The 14602-nt window shown below is 33.9% G+C and overlaps 1 protein-coding gene across 7 annotated transcripts; it reads right to left on the reverse strand.

Moving 5' to 3' along the window:
* LOC128866437 (SLIT-ROBO Rho GTPase-activating protein 1-like) lies at positions 1-11449 on the reverse strand. Of its 7 annotated transcripts, none has more exons than XM_054107166.1 (19): positions 11361-11406; positions 10962-11140; positions 10510-10605; positions 7239-7422; positions 6664-6829; positions 6473-6562; positions 6239-6370; positions 6047-6175; positions 5457-5960; positions 5139-5406; positions 4865-5077; positions 4688-4793; positions 4385-4609; positions 4254-4324; positions 3818-3918; positions 3681-3760; positions 3369-3615; positions 1781-2152; positions 2-448 (listed from the first exon to the last, which is right to left on the reverse strand). In XM_054107166.1, exons 3-19 carry the CDS (start codon positions 10586-10588, stop codon positions 101-103), a joined length of 3315 nt encoding a protein of 1104 aa, XP_053963141.1. In that variant the 5' UTR covers positions 10589-10605; positions 10962-11140; positions 11361-11406; the 3' UTR covers positions 2-100. The 7 variants fall into 7 exon arrangements, with proteins under 7 accessions (XP_053963139.1, XP_053963141.1, XP_053963146.1 ...); XM_054107171.1 differs by having other exon boundaries at positions 10978-11140; positions 11339-11403; XM_054107165.1 differs by having other exon boundaries at positions 11339-11403.
* Between the last annotated feature and the right edge of the window lie 3153 nt (positions 11450-14602).

A 14602-nucleotide genomic window follows, 5' to 3' on the forward strand; every position in this document is an offset into this window, starting at 1 on the left:
TCTTTTATTATTAAGAAGAGATACTTGCTTCATATCAATGTATTACATAGAAATTAAAAAAATATAATGGGGTACTTGAGGAATACATTAACAGCAATATTTACTCTATATTGTCACTTTTATTTGTTTCTACCGTACTTTCATTCACAATTGTTTCATTTTTCTTTAAATCGTTTTGTTTGTGCGCCATTTGGTATTGTTTTAATTCTCGTTCTAAAATATATCCACCTGTTGACGTGGACGAAACATTAACGTTAGCGTACAAATTGTTGCCTTCCACAATAAAAAGATCTCTTTGAGATGGTAGATCTTCTTTAACTGGTCCAGGTGAAGAAACACTAGCTGCTTTGGAATCTTCGTTACAATTATTTTTCTTCGTAAATGTCGTATGTTCGGCCTTTTTAAAGGATGCCATATTTCCTTTCATGTGTGCTGTCTCATCGGTATCCTAAAAAGTAAAAAATAGATCACTCTACGAATAGACATTAATGTGACAAATAACACTAGTCTACAAGGAAAAGTATCCGAAAAAATTTAAACTAATATCTGCTTCTCTGTCCATGCAAAATTCGGATTGATAACTAAAATTAATTTATTAGTTTGAGTTTTCGAGATATCCTAATCTAAAAGTGCAAAAAACCCCATTTTTGCCAATATTTGAGGTTATGTAGCCTTGCAGATGTTTTCTTTCACCAAAATTAAAGGATGGCATCTTTAAATACAATCCTTCTTTTTTCAAATGGCGTTTTGTTTGCTCAAATATCATTTTTTTTCGCAGAGATATCGCATTTTGAAATTTTCATGTTTCGAAATTTTCCTACACCTGAAAATCGATTAAGATAACATAGACATGATATAGTCGCTTACTAATTTTCTTGGGTTTGAGGGCCTGAAATATATGGATTAATAGTATGTAAATTTGGAGTTTGTGGGAAAGCCTGCTTGCGGTTATGTGGGTTAGCCTGCTCGCGGTATGATAGGGGTGGTTTCTAGGGGTTAGGGCTGTGTGTGACTCGGTACCCAAAGGTTAGATAGTGTAGGGATGTGGTGAGTCAGCACACTTATGGTGTGAGACAAAATTTTAAGAAAAATAAGACTCAATTCAAGAAAAATAGTAATCGACTATATCATGTCTATGTTATCTTAATCGATTTTCAGGTGTAGGAAAATTTCGAAACATGAAAATTTCAAAATGCGATATCTCTGCGAAAAAAAATGATATTTGAGCAAACAAAACGCCATTTGAAAAAAGAAGGATTGTATTTAAAGATGCCATCCTTTAATTTTGGTGAAAGAAAACATCTGCAAGACTACATAACCTCAAATATTGGCAAAAATGGGGTTTTTTGCACTTTTAGGTTAGGATATCTCGAAAACTCAAACTAATAGAGCAATTCTGAGGCCAGATTTGGATTCAGCGCATCATAAACCTTCGGAAATATATAGTCTGGTTTCTGGGTCTGAATGTTGGTTAAATTTTGTCGGCCTGTGTAATTTTGAAGCTAAACTTAGTTGAACGATTAGCAAATAAAATTACCAAAGATATATCGTTTGTTGGAAGAACGCCATAACTCAAAAATTCGAGAAAAAACTGCTTCAAAGTTCTCAATTTACTATCAAAACTCGATACTGGCACCAATTTTTTACACAGCATAAAAGAGCTGAGGTCATTTCGGCATATTTATTTAAAACTTTCTTCCAACAAAAAGGCGATATGTAAAATATACTAAATTCAATTACATATTCTATGAATATATAAACTTATCCTTAAAATAATTACCTCAGGATCCACAACTTGGGAAACATACTCAAAAATTGTTTTATTTTTTGAGATTGGTAAATCCATAACTAGATCAGGGGCAATATGTTTCTTTTCATATGGCAAATTGTAAAATGCTTCCTTGGATGTACCCCGAGATCTTACTTCCCACAAGAATTTATTCTTTTGAAATTCACTTAAGTTTTTCAGCTCCTCCTCAGTAGTATCTTCAGCCTTACTCACATGTTCCAACTCTGCCGAAGATTGAGAATTGTTCCCACTATCATTTACAGAGTGCATTTTACAAGTAACTGAGTTATCATTTATTTCCGCGTCCTTGAGCATTGTTTCGCTGCTGTTGATATGCATTTTGGATTCCTGTGCCGGTATATTCTAAAAACATTAGAAGGGCAATTCATTCAATATATAAGTATATATGAACAAAAGAAAACGTATAGTTTAGTCGGCATTGGCCGACTTATACTTTACCCAAATTTTTAATGTGCCAGTGCCGTAAAACAAGACTAAATACCTTTCATGAAATTGAAAAGTAAGCGTTTTCAACTTAAACGGCTTGTTTAGAAGCTCTGTTATAAATGCGGTCTCCTAAGATATTTACAAATTATTTTCGCTCAAAAAATTCAAAGTTATTATATGTATAGATGAAGATACACAATATAATAAAATCTCTGAAGATTGAAGGTTTTAGGGAAATTTTTGCTGTTTATTAACCCACACATTTCTTGACATTTATTAAGAAATGCATTTCAGTATTAGAAAACATCATTAAAATAAAAAACGGGTGCAAGAAACAACAAATTCATCTTAATCAAAATTTCATAAAAACTTTTAAAATTTCAGTCAACAGCAAGACGATATATTATATATAATTTTTTTTTCTTTGCAATTGGATGAGATAAGAAATGCTACATTATTTCAATAAATGTTCATCTTCAAATAGATATTATGGTACTAAAAATACATCACTAAGTATCTGGACACGTCTAAAACAATTCAGTTCATGATAATGCATTTGATTATGCCTACAGGCTGCTTCACTTCGTTTCCCTCAGGTGTTGCATATTTCTCAGGTACTTGATATAATATATAAATACAATACCATTCATTTCCATGAAAGGTATATAATTGTTTATATTTTTGAAATACTGCTTTTGCAAAAAATAAATTATAATTGCAACTATTGATATTGTTGAAACTAGCTCTAAAAGAAAATAAACTATTACAAAACCTTTAATTACCCAATACATGCAGTTTTCTAACTGATACAGGCATTACTGACGAACTATATTAGTTACAGTTTTAGCAAACGTATGGGTGGAAAATATGACTTCTTTTCGCAACAAATAATATATGTCTTTAAGGCAGGGAAATTCGGCTGCGGTAAAACTTTTTCAATTAAACACTAATGTTGTATAAAAATTGGTAAAAATATATTAATAAATAGTTATATTTTCTAGTATTTTACGTAATAAGCATTAGATAGCGACAGCACTTCTGTTTTCAATTGAAACCATTAAATCGACTAACGTACAATTTTATAAATAAAACAAATTAAATTATACAAATTTTACACCGTCGTTTCAAGTACCTCTAAATTGTCACAATTGTGTACAATCTGTAGCTCCGCATTATTTTCGTAGGCATTTAGAGAATTGTCTTCGTAAAATTCGTTGTTGGTTCTTAAACTATTTGGAATTGGCTCAATATCAGACTGAATGAAAATATGACAATCCTCCTTAGCGGTATCTATTCGACTTTCGACAGCCGATTCGTTTTCGGTATTAATATTCCTAGACGTGTATTGCTCTGTACAGACTTTGTCTCTATCTTCTCCTCTATATACGAACAAATTTTAAATATGTTAAATTTGGTCACAATACCCCAAGTTTTAAACGCATACTTAATTCTGAGTGATATATATTTGTCAGGTATCAAACCTTCCCTTCCATTTAACGCTCCGTGCCACCAGTCATTAGATACCTGTAAAATGTTTGTTCATTTGCTTATTTTTTTAAACCACGTAAGTAAACAACTCACCTGTTTTCTTAGGATCACAATATCTCCTTTCCGAATTGACAGTTCACGATTAGACCTTGCTTTAAAATCGAACTGAACCGTAGCTTCCAAGGTTTCCGATTCTAAAGGAAAATGCGCGCGTTAGTAACAATATATGAACGTATAGGCGAGGGTTTTGATTAATGGGCTATCGAAATTTTCTTTAAATTATTTTAACATCTTTTAAGATGCTTAGCCTAAGTCAGTTTAGGTTGTAGGGAGTGGTTTTGAAATCAAGTAAATCATATAGAGCTGCCACTAATTTTATAGATAAACTAAAATTTAATTCACGAGTACGAACAGTAAATACTTCCAGTGTAATTCAAAGCACAACATATTTATATTACTCAATTTACACCGTTTAAAAATTATTAACTGCTACAAAAAATCCACGGATCACATTACTTTGTTATCTTACCATCTTCGGAAGGGCAAATTTCTGAGTCAAGGTCTTCAGTCACATTATCAACTGGAGATTCACCAACAAAACTAAATATTTAAACAATTTACTAAGCCATTATGAAAACAAGGTATAAATATAAATCTTACATATCCATGAAGGGTTCGTGGGATATATATTTTTCATATTCCAAGCCTACCAAATCTGGTGGAAAAATATCATCGTGATACAGTATCATACATTTAATAAGTTCGTTTATCTGATTTTGGTACTGCACTTGATCCTTATCCTCTGGCGCAGGCATGAGTGTTGGCCCGAAACAGATAGCTAAATTAAATGCGTCCATCATATTTTCATCTGCGTATTCCGACAAGCTATAAAAAAAAGAAAAAAAAAAAAAAAAAATAGAACATTATATACAACTTATAATTTCGATCTTTTGAACAACTTACTGATTTAGAAAAGCGAAAAGATAACGAATAACAACTAAAACTGCTGGAGAAAGGTTGCTTAGAAAATTTCTTATAGCTGTTATGATATCCTCTTTTGTGTGTATTCCTAAAAAGTATACAATTTTAATAGTTTACGAAATACTATAATACAAAGAAACTGAACAAAACAACAAATACCTGCTATGGCCACAAAATGTTCGAAATATACTATGGGAAACAGCGGTTCTCTCAATTCCCGCAGGTATAACTTTAAAACTCCAGCAACTGAATTAATATCTGATGCATCATTTGTATCGGCAAGTGGATCTTCTCCTCTTTCGAATGCTTCACGAAAATTTGAAATTTCGACCTGTGAACCTGAAACTCTAAATATTCCCTGATGATGCAACCCTATAAAGTATATTTCAAGAATTTGGGAATTTAGTCGGCCAAGTATTTATTAATTTGTTACCATATAGATTAATAACACGAATGCAGCTTCGCATTACTAGTGGTACTTCTTCGCCGGTGAATTCCAAATATTCTTCCAAGGAACCTCCAAATAATTTAGGTTGGCCAGAAATATTAACACGCCCAATACGTTTGCGCACGGATACGATTCCTTTAGCATGAGAAGGTAAATTACATGAATTATCCTTGATTAAAACGTTTCGTAAAAATTCTGCCTTTGCACTTAAACGAGCTATTCGCGATGTTCCTGTGATGTACTCGCGAATTTTCTGAAAATAATATTGCTTAACCAGTTCTTGATTTAATTGTTAAAACTTACCGTTATATAATAATCCTCAATGTCCTGTTTTTCGGCTTTTAGTTTAGGCGTTATATTGCAATTAGGTGGCTTAAGTAAATATTGTTTGCCTTCCGTGAAGATGTCGCTGGTGTCATTGTCCTTGCTATTATAATGCTCTAAGAGTTTTGTCTCTGCTGTCTCAAGTGACTTCCAAACTTCGTCACATTCTATGCGAAGATCCCGCAACCTTTGACCTAGAGTTTCTAATCGTTGTTCCATATCCAAATGTAATTCTTTTTTTATTTCCATTTCAATGCTATCAGACTGATCTTGTTGGCATTGTAGTTCCAAACGCTTAGGAATCATAAACGCAGCATGATGGTGTTCTAAAAACTTTTGCTTATCTGCACGACAATCTATAGAATGTATTAAATGGGAGAGATTATCGGCTTGCTGAAGAATTGCCCTTGATCGTCCCTGATCTGCTGAAACATGCATTAGAATCGCCTTCGAAATCATTGATCCAAATCCGAGATCCATACACTAGCGGATTAAAAAATAATACTGCATTCAAATATCCATTCTAACAAAATATTCCATAAGCATTATCGCTGAATGGTGTAACTTACATCTATTAAATCACACAAATCCTCTACAAAATATTTATGTATAGTAGTATTTGAGGCTTCGAGACATAATTGGTACTCAGTTTTTGCTTTTAGGGCTTTCAGTCTTGCATCCTTATATTTTGTATCTCTCTGTATTGAGTAATTAGCAATATTTTATTCTATTACTTAAATTTTAATGGTTAATATATTTACCTTAATAATTTCTTTTTCAGTAAGTTTATATTTTTTGTTACGTTCCAGCTTTTCTTTTGCAATTGTTTGTTCTAGCTTTTTTCGTTGTGCTTCTGCTGTAACCAATTTTATTTTTGCTGATTTACACTCACTCTACAATAAAAAAAAATAATATGTTCCGATATTTTACTTTATTCCAAGTGTTTGTTCATTTCATGAATGTTCATGAATTAAATAAATGTTTTATGTTCTGACCTCGTATCTTTGATACGTTTTCATTGTCATGTGGAGTTCCTGTAGGAGACGTTGTATATCTTCGTGGATTTCATATCCTATCAACTTGCACTACAAATTAAGGTGTAAAAGTAAAAGTTCATATTAAATGCATATCGACGTACTCGTATGTACGTATTGTAGACTTATTTGTGCTTTATCATTCAGTTTACCTTTTTATATATCCGCTGAACGTCTTCAATGGTCGTCTGTAAGCTAGCAACAATACTTATGGAATACAAATCCGCTAATATGGCATGATCTTTTGACAGTGATTGGGTTTCTTTTACTAAATGTTGCCAGCATGCAAAGGTTGAAAATATTGGCCAGTGATCTCTCCTAAAATTGGAAATCAGTAAAATATTCAGGATGTGTGGATTTTTTTTAAATTCCACGTTTATGTCAAAAATGATAGGTACGAGAATCATATAACATATTGCAATACGTTCTGATACGTTGATGTAATTGCATTTTATGTAATCCAGGTGGCTAAAAAATTAGTAATACTTGTAAAATGTTTATCTTTTAGATTTTGATCAATTGCGTTATTCATAATATGACGTCATAAAATAAACGTTTCTGTTTACAAGAAATATGAGAACGCATTGAGATACAATAAAAAAATGCCAGTTTTTTACATGTTTAATGTATTTTGTCAAATAGCCAGAAATAAGTTTTTGTTTTTTTTTAATTTAAGTTGGCATTTTTTTATATATTTTTCTTCCACATTTAAACAATATAAAATTACTTTTGCTTCTGTTCCTTGTGCTTTAAAAGTAATCCTCGAGCAAACTTTTCCAGACTTTTACTGTAGTCAAGCTCTAACTCGCCACGACGCCGGAAGAAATCCTGTATTTCTTGAATTAATCCAACTTGAGACTCAACTCTGATATCAAGGCATCGAAGCTGTTCATTAAGCTGTTGACGAATATCTTAAAAGAATGAACTTTACTTAGTTGTACTAATTCAATTGCATTTGCTAAACATTATTGCTAAAGAGAATTTGTGCAACAAATAAACAAATTACTTTGAACATAATTTTAAAGAAGATGTTTTTCTTTCATATTGATAATACTAAAAGAAACAAACAAACAATTTCAAAATATCACCATTTTTGGCCTTTACATGAAAAAATCAGCTAAATGGCTATGTTTTTTCTTTATTTTTATTTATTTAATATAATATTTATTATTTATTTATAATAATATCTATTTTTTCTCTTAAGAAATTTATTTAGTCAGAACATACATATGTAAATGAAAAAATTAATTTAAGTGAGTTATAGAAAAGAAACTAAAAAGTTCGACCCGAATTGGGGGACATCAGAATTCGTTTTAGAGGTATGGTTCCTTCGGCAAAGTTTCTTATTTTGATCCCTAGAATATGATTTTCACAGAGCAATGGGCGATTTTTTTGCCTCCCCACAAATTGACCCGGCCTAATATATATATATATATATATATCAATTAAATAAGATGAAACCACCTCAAATAGTTTTCTGATTCATGATTATTTATTTATCTAACATACGACGACTAGGTAGCCGAGTGTCTTGGATGATATGGATCTCTATTATGTTTCTTTAATGAGATGATAGATTTCTTCATATTATTGCATTAAAACTACATTTTAAGGTAGATTATTAGTACAATTCCTGTTCGAAACCTAGTTAGATCGATGCATTGGCTGAGTGTGAACTATTAATGTCTGGGAATTGCGGAATCTTTTAATTATAGGAATGTTTTGTTCTCATTTGTATATTCTCATTTGGTTTCTATTTGAAAAGTTTTAACAGATTTTGTTATAACGATTGAATGTTTCCATTTATGTTGTTTCGCTAAAATTTTACATCCGATTAACTCTAGTTCTATCATTTCTAATGCTCTACTTTTGACTCAGGATTCTCCTTGGTTAATTTTAGTTAGTTAGGCCCATTCGGCCTTCTGGCTTTGCAGTTGGGTCAAAGTTGGAGTATGCCTCAGTAATTTTGAACCCAATATATAGACCTCCAAAGAGGTCAACGTAGCTTTGTCCAGATTGCTCAGCAATCTATTCATTTTAATTATCCTTATGAGGCCCGTTGCATGTTAATAGAGCAGGGCATGTGAGCAGATAAATTTCCGTTCCCACGACAGTTCGTTCTACGTAACCGGAACGATCCGGATTTATATCCGGCCAAGGACTGTCACTTCAACAGCATTCCTCGTATATGCACGGGGAATGTTATGCTACTACAACAACAACAGCAGATAAATTTCAATATCGCCCATGAGGTATTTCGTTTTCACTTTCAGCTGCATGTTAAACTTTTTAAATCAAATTATACAAATTATGCACCTAAATTGCATACTAGTCAAGCTGCTAAATTTAGCTTTGTGTTTTGTTGTTGTTGTTGTAGCAGCATAAACATTCCCCATACTTAAATACGGTGAATGCTGCTGCAGTCACAGTCCTTGGCCGGATATAAATCCGGGTCGTTTCGGTAACGTAGAACCGACTGTCATGGAAACGAGCTTTGTGTTTTCTTCAATATTTACGCAAAGTAAAATAAAATAACTATTTATTTGAAATTAATGTTTGCATGACATTGAGGTTGATTGTGAAAAATCGCAATGTAGCTAGAACATAGTAAATTTTTTTTTATTAACGATTCTTATTCATTTTTTAGAAGCGTTCTACAATTGCACCTATTATATATAAAAGGATTCTAATAAGCAATTTTCATTTGATAATTTAACTTGCTTTAAGAAGCATTTTAAATTATAACCGCTATTCGCTCTCGATAATGTGCGTTTTAATCGACTACGAGTAAAATTCAGCCGAAGTAAGCTCGATGCTGCATCGTTGATATTAATTTTTAGTACCTGTTTGTTAGTTATGGCAAATTACTTCGTTGGTTCAGTCACAGTTGGTATGGCAAGATCACGATGAAGGTTGGTATGCCTTATATATAAGTAGTATGGTAGTATCTGAAGATTACAAGATTTATCTTTAGTCGAAATCCTTGTTATTCGGGAACCTTTAAGTTGACTGTCAAGCTGCGAAAATATGTCCTCAGCAGAGTCTGGAGTTAACCGGAATAGTTTTTGGGACTTCCCTGCAGCCAAATGGACAGGATTGGACAAGATAACAATGCGAATATCGTTAAAAAGTTTTTTTTTTAATATTTTCTGGTAGCCTGAACTGAAATAAGCCTCCGCAAAAACAAATTTCCTATAAGGCAGAAATTGTCACTGCAGCTAATAAAAAATTGCTTATTTTTTAATTTTACATATAAGAAATAATTGCTTTAAGTGCAGAATTGCCTATTTCTTATATTTGAAAGAATATAAAGGAAAAGGGTTATATTTTATGGCCTATTTGGTTTCGCTTACTATATCGGAATGGATGGGATATTCTTTTTTGAAGCGCGTCTGAAGTCCCTCTACACGAAATGATATTATGCACAAAAATATTGCGTTCAGTGTAGCTGGAGTTAGAGTGATGAGGACTATACTTATATTTGAAGCGTGGCCGAATACCTAAAAATACTGGGAACAGCGTAGCTGGATACCAGTCCAAGATGAGATTTTTTTTTTTTGAGAGCCACCGAATGCCGCATCTTATATAACGCTGCTGGAATAATTTTTAAGAAAATTTTCTAATGCACCATTAATTGCTCGTCGCAATCGTCGGACATCGTAACGTATACGTTCCGAAGCGCCATTGAGCTCCAGATAAATTTCACATGCTTCATGTTTTTTAATTTAGTGCCTTCATTTATTGAAAACAAGCTAAAACGTAAGTAAATATTGGGAAACGATTTCCAGGAAGCCCCGAAGGACTTAAGGAATCTAGGAAATGGCAGCTCTTACCTAATCTAAAAGTCGGGTTGGAAGATGCCACACCCCTTACCCTCTGCCCACCACTCCTTTGACTATCGGCAATATGGGAAATTTCCCCAATGATAATTTTTAATTGGTAGCTTTATAATTAAATCATTTAAAATGTACACATTCTTATGTAGACATATAACTTACTGCTGAACATAACGATTTTTCTTGTGGACCCCACTCGTTTCATTGGGCTTTTTATATCCTGATCCTTTTCGCCCATCATTGTATGGTCAATAAGAACTAAAAAATATATAAAAATTAATTAAATATAGATAACACACAAAAGTATAAAAATGGTCTAACGACAGTCGGTTCTCAGCTGTCATAACGAACCGGATTTATATAGGTTGAAGAACCGGCGCTCATTTTCCAAACAATGTATGAAGGATTTTATGCCTTTATACAAAAAACGACCAAAGCATAAAACCCTTACAGAAATAAAAAAATTGTTCACAGAATACTAAACAAAATTTCTTTAAGCTGTGCTGTTTATATATTGCAATATAAATAAAAGAAATTATGGCTTTCAATACACCTACATTTATTTTTATTGCAAGGACTTTGTTTAGTAAAGGAAGATCTTTTCTATAACTTGCCCGTATACGATCATACATGTTCACTCCACGAGTATCTGTCAACTTTTGTTGGAAATTTAAAGTTGGAAACCCTATGTAGGACATACACACAAAATCATGTCACTCCTTTATTTTATATTTTTTAGTCTTAAATCAAACTATAATGATGTTCCGTAGAGAACAGCGCAATATTCAATAAACTGTAAAATACAAGTGACATGTTAACAATTTAAACAAAGGCAGTGTACATAATGTAAACAATTTCAAACCGGTCCAACCCAAAACAAAGTTCAACGATTTGTAACGTTGTACTAAATGGAAGTGGATATCTTTATTATAATTTGTAGATTGTTTTTTTTTTAGTTGTATTTTGAAATTAAATATTGTAAATCACCCACAAAATCTTTCCAGCAGACTTACGAATCTTAGGAATATGTATACACTACTAAATGTTTTTATGGTAGCGTCGGATATGTCGAAGATCTGATACATGGTGGAACAGAAACGTGTTTGGTATAGAGAACAATACAGGAAGAAGCGAATATTTCAAACTCAATGTACTTCTTAGGCATCTTCTAGATCGTTCATCCATATTTTACTATAGAGGCTTCACACCACTGAATACGCCAAAAATACTTCGTGACTGTTTTCATATGTCTCATTCATTTTATATTATCAACAGTCACATTGTTATCGTAACAGCATTCCTAATAATATGTTCACGTTACGCCGTAAACAAGTTTATGGGCTGTTTTGGTGTTTAGCTTGGACACTACTCATTAACTCGGAGTTTACAATACAAATAATGTTCCTTAACTTGCCTTAAATACCACTTTTATTTGTTGTTTATGAACAGGCAACGCTTTTTTTCTAAAATTTGGGGCACTGTTGGAAAATTCTGGCCTCACTAAAAAATTTGACCGGACAAATGGCTTTTTTAACAGTTCACTCTCTTATGACTCTCATATGATTCAAACAAATACATCAAGCGTGTACAGTAACGAGCCGGATAATTTTTATGAGAGATGGCTGCACTGATATAAAACTTCTGTTTTGGCAGTACGCAGAATAAGAATTACAAACAATTTATCACATTATTCCACAACAATTTTCATACAAAATACATCGAGATAATTAAAACAAAATTCAGACGATTATTTTATTTAAAGGAAACTACGGACTTGGACTCAATCGTTAAGTTATTACATTTAGATGTATTCTACACAACATTTGCTGTCTGGGGGATGACAGCATTGAAGGTAAGGATATGTAAATAATACACACTTTCCAGAAAACGATATTTCAGCTGAAAATCAAGAGCTAAATATTCAAATTGGTGGCTGCCGTAGCCGAATAATGGTAAACCTCCGAGTTTATTTCTGCCGTGAAAAAGGTCCTCTTTTGTTAAAAACCATATGTCGTTCGGAGTCGGCTTAATGGTGCTAACACTCCCCAATGTAAGCGTACGCCCGTACGCCCGTGTCAGCTCACACGACGAAACAACAATCAACGATCTGCGGAACAGAACGGTGGTGAGTATTAATTTACATGGGCTGTCATTAGTTTCATTGTGCTAGCTGATACGGACGTACGTTTACATTGGTAAGTGTGAGCACCATAAAACTTTGGGTCCCTCCATTTGTGGAATAACACCAAGACGCATACCACAAATTAGAGAAGGAGCTTGGCTAAACAAAGATGTTAGCGCCAAGTATATTCATATGAATAATTTAAATGTTATTAGTTTTCCTGCATAGTTTATGCCTAAACACGTAATATTAAAAATTGTTGCAAAAAATTTCATTCAGTATGAAATTCATCTTTGAAATAAAAACTTTTCAAATTTACTTAATACAACTTCATGTTTATGTACACATTCACTTGTCGTGCAACCAATTAAAAAAGGATGTGCTGTCAAAAGAACGACGAAAAATAAAACGAACAGAACAAATCTTAAATTGAACTAGATCTTTTTCGGGATAACTTCGTTGTTGTTGCGTTAAGTGCAACATTTCTATCCGGATCCCGATTATTGCCAACAGGAACACAGATATCGTCTTCAATAAATATTTACTTCTCGCCCTATGAATTGAAATTCTTTTTGCACAAGAATCCAGTTTCACGTCTTTAAGTATTGTTTTTAAATATACCATATATTCATGTCAAGTGAAAATAGAGAGAATGACCGGAGGTGAGATATATAGTTGGTTAAATAAAAGGCTCTATATTGAATCAGTTAATAAATAAACGTCAGTTCCTTATTATATCGAGTATCGGGACCGTTTTCCTCAGTCATGACTGAGATTTTGGAAAGGTCACTGGCTGTACTTGCGGCCTCCGAGTCAACTCTGACAAATGAAGCTGGTGCTATTTACTAGAAAATATAAAACTCCACCCTTTCGACTTCCCAAATTAAACAATCACGTTTTCCCGTTTTCATCGGAAGTTAGGTATCTTGGATTGATACTTGACTCCATTGGAAGTTGCACATTGAAAATCGAGTAAAGAAGGCCATACTGCTTTCTACTCTTGCAAATCTATGTTCGGTAAGGGGTGGGGGCTCAAGCCACAAGTCTTGCTGTGAATGTACAACGCGTTGGTTTTGCCAATTTTAACGTATGGATGCCTGATTTGCTGGGAAGCTCTTCAGAAGGGCTAAAATATCACGAACCGGGGAGGGTGCAAAGTACTGCATGCATTGGCATCATCGGAGCATGTAAAACTTCCCCAGTGCTACCCTGAATGTCGTTTTGCACTTACTTCTCATCGACTTTTACGTTATTTCCATCGCAGCTCAAAATGCAATCAGGTTAAAGGAGGTTGGCATCTGGAGGCAATCTCTCAAGGGACATTATAGCATTTTTCGGTAGTTAACACCGTATCTCTCCGAACTTCGAACAGATCTCTCTATCCGCAAACTAAAGTTTGAGGGTCGTGTTAGGGCAACCGTTCCAAATCGGCAGGATAGGATCGAGGGGAAAATCTGCACCTGTGTCTTCACGGACGGTTCCAAGATGGAATCGGGAATCGGAGCAGGGGTTTTCTCTAAATCAGCCAATTTATCTATTTCCTTTAAACTTTCGAATACTGCTAGTGTTTTTCAAGCAGAAGTGTTTGCAATCCTGCAGGCATGCAAAATGCTTAGGGGACGAGGTAGCGAGGGAGATATTAACATTTTCTCCGATATTCAAGCCGCGATCAAGGCTCTGACGACGCCATGGTGTAGAAAGTAATTAGTAAACTCCTGTAAAGAGGGGATCAAATCTCTTGGGTGTGCAGGTAACATTTCTCTGATCTGGATTCCAGGACATAGGAACATAGGGGGAGATGAGATTGCTGATGACCTTGACAGGAAGGGGACTGAATTGGCCTCAGAGACCTCCTACCCGGTCATCGGCATCCCCCTGACAGTTGTTAAAGGGGAACTGCACAAATTATTTCTCAGACAAGCGCAGAAAAAATTGAGCAAACTTTATTCATGTGCTATTTCGAAATCCCTCTGGCCCCAGTACAATACACGAAGAACTCAGAAAGTCCTTTGGGCTCCTCGCCATTCAATTTCTAAATTCGTAGCTGTGTTTACCGGTCACTGGACGGTCGGCACACACGCGGAAAGCTACTTTCATTGCAGAAGCTGTAGGGACCTTTCAGAGAAGGAGACT

Source organism: Anastrepha ludens, chromosome 6 (assembly GCF_028408465.1).
Source record: "Anastrepha ludens isolate Willacy chromosome 6, idAnaLude1.1, whole genome shotgun sequence".
In the NCBI taxonomy this organism is placed as follows: Eukaryota; Metazoa; Arthropoda; class Insecta; order Diptera; family Tephritidae; genus Anastrepha; species Anastrepha ludens.

Excerpts from the sequence above, each read along its gene's own strand:
- LOC128866437 (XM_054107164.1), bottom strand. The coding sequence starts at position 11,432 with ATGTATCAGATCTTCGACATATCCGACGCTACCATAAAAACATTTAGT. Across the intron at positions 5,407-5,456 it reads TTGAGGATTATTATATAACG|AAAATTCGCGAGTACATCAC; the intron begins GTAAGTTTTAAC and ends TATTATTTTCAG. Across the intron at positions 3,919-4,253 it reads AATTTGCCCTTCCGAAGATG|AATCGGAAACCTTGGAAGCT; the intron begins GTAAGATAACAA and ends ATTTTCCTTTAG.